The sequence below is a fragment of the Crinia signifera genome, chromosome 7 (genome assembly GCF_055691185.1).
Source record: "Crinia signifera chromosome 7, ASM5569118v1, whole genome shotgun sequence".
Classification (NCBI taxonomy): domain Eukaryota; kingdom Metazoa; phylum Chordata; class Amphibia; order Anura; family Myobatrachidae; genus Crinia; species Crinia signifera.
This window is the reverse complement of record NC_139223.1, coordinates 123541362-123548686: the sequence shown is the minus strand read 5'-3', so window position 1 is coordinate 123548686 and position 7325 is coordinate 123541362. Positions and strand designations below refer to the sequence as shown.

Below are 7325 nucleotides of genomic sequence, written 5' to 3'. Positions count from 1 at the left end.
TTTAGTGACAAGCACAAGGCTTACCGCATGGCACACCGCAGCAGTAAGGCGCAATTGTCACCGCAGCCACAAGGCACGAGCCGGATAATGATTACAGCCAGGAAGACAAGACACACACTAACTACACAGCGATAGCAGCAGCCAGCAAGCCAGGGCTGGGGGACATTGCACTGCAGGGACCCGCCCAGCACCATGATAGGCAATGTCTCATCTGTGTGAGTGAAGTGGAATGATGATGCGAGTATGTAAAATTCATATCTCCCGCTGGACCGCACTAGCCAATAGGCGCTCACAGTCCAGCAGCCACTAGTTAGTTGATTGGCTGCTGGACCGCAAGCGCCCATTGGCTAGCGGTCCAGCGTGAGATGTGAATGTTACATAGCAGCACGTCTCTCTCCTGGAGTACATAAACAGCGGGCAGGGGAGCGGGCAGGCGATGCCGGTGCCGGGCGGGCTGGAGCAGGTTCCGGAATGCCGTTCGTGATTACAACATTTTTAATTTGAACTTCAGAAACGGCGTTCCAGACCGTTCCAGCTGAAAAATAGCCCTGGACTTCCCACAAGTCAAACATTCTGTAGACTAATAGTCTGTTTAGTTAGGGGGAGATTCTCTAAACTAAAAATGCGGTAAAAACCCGTCATTGGTGGTTGTTACCGCATTTTGGGATGCTCTAAGCATCCCCCGCCGGGTTTCCGCGAGGGGGGCATTGCCAGAAAAATCTGGCGATGCCACATAGAAGACTACGGGCTTCTACCGCGACGCACTGACCTCCTACTCCCTGTACTATAATCCTCTTCCGGGTGCAGGGAGGAGGAGAGCCCGACGCAGCGCCGGGTGAGGGAGGGGGGAGCCATTAGGTCCCAGTCGGACCCGCTGACTCTGACCGCAAAGGCCAGCTGTCCTTTGCCATAATTATCGCATATGTTAGAGCATATGTGATAATTGTGTATGTGAATGGGGGCGGAGCTGGGCTGCAGATTTTAGAACATCCCGCCCTGTTTTAGCAATAGTCGTTTTCTCAATAGCAAAACGCTTCTAATTAAACTGGCCCTTTATCTGGTGATGCATTACTTTTATTCTGTTCTCATAGAGCTTTAGGACAATAATGGGCAGCGTCTAATTTTAAGAAATAGTGATGATTCTTTCTTTCTCGTCTTTGTCGACTTTTTTTCTCTACTTTTTTTTCTCTACTTTTTTTTCCTCGACTTTTTTTCTCGACTTTTTTTTCTCAACTTTTTTTTCTCGACTTTTTTTTCTCAACTTTTTTTATCGACTTTTTTTTCTCTACTTTTTTTTCCTCGACTTTTTATCTCGAATTTTTTTCTCAACTTTTTTTTCCTCGATTTTTTTTTCTCGACTTTTTTTATTGACTTTTTTCTCAACTTTTTTATCTCGACTTTTTTTCTCAACTTTTTTTTCCTCGACTTTTTTTTCTCAACTTTTTTTCTGAGTCCCCTCCCTTTCCTGGGCTATTCTGTGCAGCCTGTGCTGCTCGCTGTGTCCGGATTCCAGGAGAGAGATGTGCTGGTGAGCCAGAGCAGAGGAACCTGCTCGCAAAAGCTTCCATAGAAGAAGAAAAAAGCGACCTTTAGTGACAAGAACAAGGCTTACCGCATGGCACACCGCAGCAGTGAGGCGCAATTGTCACCGCAGCCACAAGGCACGAGCCGGATAATGATTACAGCCAGGAGGACAAGACACACACTAACTACACAGCGATAGCAGCAGCCAGCAAGCCGGGGCTGGGGGACATTGCACTGCAGGGACCTGCCCAGCACCATGATAGGCAATGTCTCATCTGTGTGAGTGAAGTGGAATGATGATGCGAGTATGTAAAATTCATATCTCCCGCTGGACCGCACTAGCCAATAGGCGCTCACGGTCCAGCAGCCACTAGTTAGTTGATTGGCTGCTGGACCGCAAGCGCCCATTGGCTAGCGGTCCAGCGTGAGATGTGAATGTTACATAGCAGCACGTCTCTCTCCTGGAGTCCATAAACAGCGGGCAGGGGAGCGGGCAGTCGATGCCAGTGCCGGGCGGGCTGGAGCAGGTTCCGGAATGCCGTTCCTGATTACAATATTTTTAATTTGAACTTCAGGAACGGCGTTCCAGACCGTTCCAGCTGAAAAATAGCCCTGGACTTCCCACAAGTCAAACATTCTGTAGACTAATAGTCTGTTTAGTTAGGGGGAGATTCTCTAAACTAAAAATGCGGTAAAAACCCGTCATTGGTGGTTGTTACCGCATTTTGGGATGCTCTAAGCATCCCCTGCCGGGTTACCGCGAGAGGGGCATTGCCAGAAAAATCTGGCGATGCCACATAGAAGACTACGGGCTTCTACCGCGACGCACTGAACTCCTTCTCCCTGCACTATAATCCTCTTCCGGGTGCAGGGAGGAGGAGAGCCCAACGCAGCGCCGGGTGAGGGAGGGGGGAGCCGTTGGGTCCCAGTCGGACCCGCTGACTCTGACCGCAAAGGCCAGCTGTCCTTTGCCATAATTATCGCATATGTTAGAACATATGTGATAATTGTGTATGCGAATGGGGGCGGAGCTGGGCTGCGGATTTTAGAACATCCCGCCCTGTTTTAGCAATAGTCGTTTTCTCAATAGCAAAACGCTTCTAATTAAGCTGGCCCTTTATCTGGTGATGCATTACTTTTATTCTGTTCTCTTAGAGCTTTAGGACAATAATGGGCAGCGTCTAATTTTAAGAAATAGTGATAAGTCTTTCTCTTTTTATCGACTTTTCTTTCTCGACTTTTTTTTCCTCGACTTTTTTTATCTCGACTTTTTTTCCTCGACTTTTTTTATCTCGACTTTTTTTTCTCGACTTTTTTTGGTACTTGTTTCCTAGCACGGCCACAATCGGGATCGGTCGCGGCTCTTATTTAGTGCACTATACGGGCCGCGATCAACCCCGACGGACGCGATGCTCTTGATTTCAGAAATCGCGGGCATTGTGTACCATGCTTCAATTACCGCGACCGACGCGATGATTGAAGTATTGACCGAAATCGGCGGCATTACAAGCCATCGGTCCCATCGGGAGCACTGAATGTCAGTATTCAATGCCCCCGACGCGATCGACGCGATTTTTTTCATTGCAAGCACCCATTTCATGATTTGACATGGGTGCTTACAATTACACCCCACATTTACAGGTTTTACACCTACATTTACATTTTGCACCCCATTTTGAACCCCTAAATTAAGCACAATAAATCACACAACACATCTGAATACATTTAACGGGTTTTATTTTTTTAACTTTTTTGAAGTTGTTCTCAGGCATTTATTTATTTTTTTGTCATTTTTTTAGTAATAACTGGCCATTTTTTTATTTTTTTTATTTTTTTTATTGAAAAAATAAATAAATACATTACATTACATAACATATATTAACAGAGGCAAGGGGAATGGGTGAGACCCAAACAGGATAATGCATATATTAACAGAGGCAAGGGGAATGGGAGAGACCCAAACAGGATCATGCATATATTAACAGAGGCAAGGGGAATGGGGGAGACCCAAACAGGATCATTGAATTTTTTTTTCTAGCATAGGGGAGACCCACGCATATTAACAGAGGCAATGGGAATGGGGGAGACCCAAACAGGATCTTTTTTTTTTTTCCATGGGGTAGATCCAAACAGTTGTTTTTTTATTTATTTATTTATTTATTTTTTATTTATGTATTTTTTTTTTTTTTTATATTTTTTTTTATCTTTAAGCATTTTTTTATTTTTTTAAACATTATTTTTTAAACCAAAATAGAAGAACATGGGGTCATCACATGCAGAGGAAGTTGATCAATCAGTACAAGAAGAATAGATGCCTGACTATCACAACCAGGCAAATTGAAATGAGGCATGGGAAGATAACGGCACACTAGAAAAACAATCACATGAATCCGGAAGAAAACACAAATATGCAGAACAGTGGTTAGTGAAGGAGCAAAACAAGTACGGTCATCGCAAACTTCAGGAAGACCGGACTGCAACGTTCACCAACCAAAATTGCAGTACATGACCAGAAACAGTTCATTATGGAGAAAACAGAAAGGAACAGAAACAAGAACATTGCTGCCAAATTATAAATGTAAACTCAAATTAGCCAAATTAGAAATTAATAATTAAAGTAACGCTCTTCGTCTGGGGTGGGGGTCTGCACACTTCTCAAAGCAGACAAAAGACTCCCAGACAAAGACGAGGGATCAGTGGCAGGTGGCATAGGGGGTCCCGGCGCGTAGTAAGGGGCAGGCGGAGGAGCAAACGGTGCACTGAAGATCGGGTGGTGATGTGGGTGTTGGGCTGGTGGCTCTACGTGCACTGCATGCGTGCGGCATGAAGTTATCTTGCAGTCACCACAGAGGTCATCCTCGGCTGCCCGCAACATACCGTCATACAGCAAACGCTTAAAGTGGTGGTACGTGGGTCGCTTCCACTTTCGCATTTCTGCGCACACATGATTAGTGAGCATTTGATACTCATCGGGGGGATTATTTAATGCTTCCTCCTTGTAGGGGCAGCAATGGTCTTGGCCAGTAGCAGCAGGTCTCGTCGGCTGTCTCCTCCTACACCTCCTGGGGGGAGCTGATGACGTGCTCGCCACCGCAGGAGCCGCCACCTCCGACACCGACTCAGCCTGCTGCGTTGACTCAGAGGGAACTACCTAGAATGAAAAGAAACGGAAAAAAATGTTAAAACATTGCATTTCACTACCATTTACATGCCGAACATGTTTGAACACGATACTTACTACGTCCGCACTCTCCTGTGCACTGGATGAAGAGCCTTCATCCGTAGTAGTTCCCTCTGTTTCTGTCCTTCCTTGTTCCTCCACAATGAACAGCATCCGGTCATAATACCACAACTTCGGTTGGTACACGTTGGCCGGATCGGTTCCCGAAGCTTGCGACTCCCGGACCCGATTATGCTCCTTCACCAGCACTGTCCGCATATTAGTGAATTTCTTCCGGACCCATGTGACATCTGCATTAGGGACACGTCTCCTAGCGTAAGCCGATATCTTCCCAAACGCCTCATTCCGCTTTGCCTGATTGTAAAAATCAATGTGATCTTTTCGCCATAGGCATCTATTCTCCTTGTAGAGATCGATCAACTTCCTCAATAAATGGCGGTCTACATTACGCTCCATGCTGTAAAAATATATACAAAGATGAAGTTTACCATGTAAAACTCAATGCACTCCACTGTTATTCATTAATACGCAACAGAAAGCCACTAATATTTACCTCAGACTGTGTTGAAATTGGTTAAATAGGTAATAGGTAAAATCCAAATCTTGCCTTTTTGGCCAAATAAATGTGAACAACTGAAATAGAATACGAGAAAAAAAACAAGGCTTCAATCTGAGACACTACTTGCATATTACATAATAACTGCAATATACACCACATTTGCTGACAGAAGCACTGATATATATGTGTCCCCCACTATCCACGCCATCCTGAAGCGTGGGGAGCGCAGCGAGCCCCGCGAGGGGCGGCGGTACGCGTCCTACGACCTTTTCATACCCCCACTATCCACGTCGGCGTGGAGTTGAGAATAGAATAGTGTGGCGAGCGCAGCGAGCCACCGAGCCCGAAGCGTGGCGAGCGCAGCGAGCCCTGCGAGGGGACACTGATACCTTCACAGATTCCTGCGTCCCCTCACGGGCTTCACAGGTATCCGCGTCCCCTCGTGGGCTTCACAGGTTTCAGCGTCCCCTTGCGGGGCTCGCTGCGCTCGCCACGCTTCGGGCTCGGTGGCTCGCTGCGCTCGCCACACTATTCTATTCTCAACTCCACGCCGACGTGGATAGTGGGGGTATGAAAAGGTCGTAGGACGCGTACCGCCGCCGCTCGCCACGCTTCAGGATGGCGTGACATGGGCACTGTAATCGGACACAAGTTACACAAAGTCTACTCCAACAGTTCATCCCAAAAATAATGGAAAAAAAAACACCTCGCACATTAATACTAAGAGGACACATCATAATACGCATTTACAATAACAAAATTTTGAAAAATGAAGTTTTGCATGGAAAACACAATGCACTCCACTGTTATTCATTAATACGCAACAGAAAGCCACTAATATTTACCTCAGACTGCGTTGAAATTGGTTAAATAGGTAATAGGTAAAATCCAAATCTTGCCTTTTTGGCCAAATAAATGTGAACAACTGAAATAGAATACGAGAAAAAAAACAAGGCTTTAATATGAGACACTAATTGCATATTACATAATAACTGCAATATACACCACATACTCCATTATCCAACCCTCCCCTGTGTATAAAACACCCCCTACCTCCCTGGAAGTCATTTACAAGGGACCCTTCATTTAGCTCAGTGCCCCCTTCCACACATTAGTGTTCTCCCTCCCACCACCTGTGCAGTAAAGGAGTAATTAGCAGAAGTTACTGCTCCAGGTCCTACATGTTGAGTGGAAGATAGAGCACCCACTGCCACCCGTGGGACACCAAAGCTGCTGCTGATAGCACCCCCACCCCTAGGAGGGGAGAATGGGTAAGGGCTGTTAAGATGGCCCTGGCTGCTGCGGAAGGCCTCCTCCAGCCGTCCGCAGCAGCACCGGATCATGTCAGTGTGTGTAGGTGGCGGAAGGTGGGTCTCCCGGGATGCAGTCAATTTACCTACAATCAAAATCTTGAAAGTCAAAATACCGACAACCATTGACTGACGGTCAAAATACAGACAACGTAAAAATACCGACATTTAAAATACGGACACGGTCAAAATATCAACATTTTACTTGTTCATACTTTACCATCCCAGTGGAAATGGAGGGGAATATAATAGTGTGCCGAGCGCAGCGAGGCACCATGCCTGTTGCATGGCGAGCGTAGAGAGCGCAGCGAGGGGACGCGGTACTACGTTTGACTGTCCATGTCGCACCGACATGTGCCGACAGGCAGAATTTCATGCCCTACCATCCACTAGGGTGTGGAGGGAGAATAAAATAGTGTGCCGAGTGTAGCGAGGCACCGTGTCCGAAGCATGCAGCGAGCCATGCGAGGGGACGCGGTACACTCATACGGGTTTCATGTTGACCTATGTCAACATACAGACCAAAAAAATATGAATAACTTGTGTATACTTTTTGACCTGTGTATATTTTAAATGTCGGTAATTTGACCGTGTCTGTATTTTGACCGTCGGTCAATGGTTGTCTGTATTTTGACCATCAGGATTTTGATTGTAGGTATATAATACCGAATCTAGTGTTCCAACCGTCCATCCCCAGGCAGCTACTGCCACTGCAGTCAGAGACCTCCCCTCCTCTTCCGAGTCCCAGCAG

General features: G+C 46.4%; 1 protein-coding gene across 1 annotated transcript; it reads right to left on the bottom strand.

The window, feature by feature from the left end:
- Nucleotides 1–4129: 4129 nt before the first annotated feature.
- On the bottom strand, nucleotides 4130–5330 carry LOC146021234 (uncharacterized). The gene is made up of 3 exons (XM_083155028.1): nucleotides 5259–5330; nucleotides 4763–5162; nucleotides 4130–4675 (listed from the first exon to the last, which is right to left on the bottom strand). The coding sequence occupies exons 2-3, from the start codon at nucleotides 5159–5161 to the stop codon at nucleotides 4130–4132; spliced, it is 945 nt and encodes a 314-aa protein (XP_083011154.1). The 5' UTR covers nucleotide 5162; nucleotides 5259–5330.
- Between the last annotated feature and the right edge of the window lie 1995 nt (nucleotides 5331–7325).

Excerpts from the sequence above, each read along its gene's own strand:
- LOC146021234 (XM_083155028.1), bottom strand. The coding sequence starts at position 5,161 with ATGGAGCGTAATGTAGACCGCCATTTATTGAGGAAGTTGATCGATCTC. Across the intron at positions 4,676-4,762 it reads CACAGGAGAGTGCGGACGTA|GTAGTTCCCTCTGAGTCAAC; the intron begins GTAAGTATCGTG and ends TTTTCATTCTAG.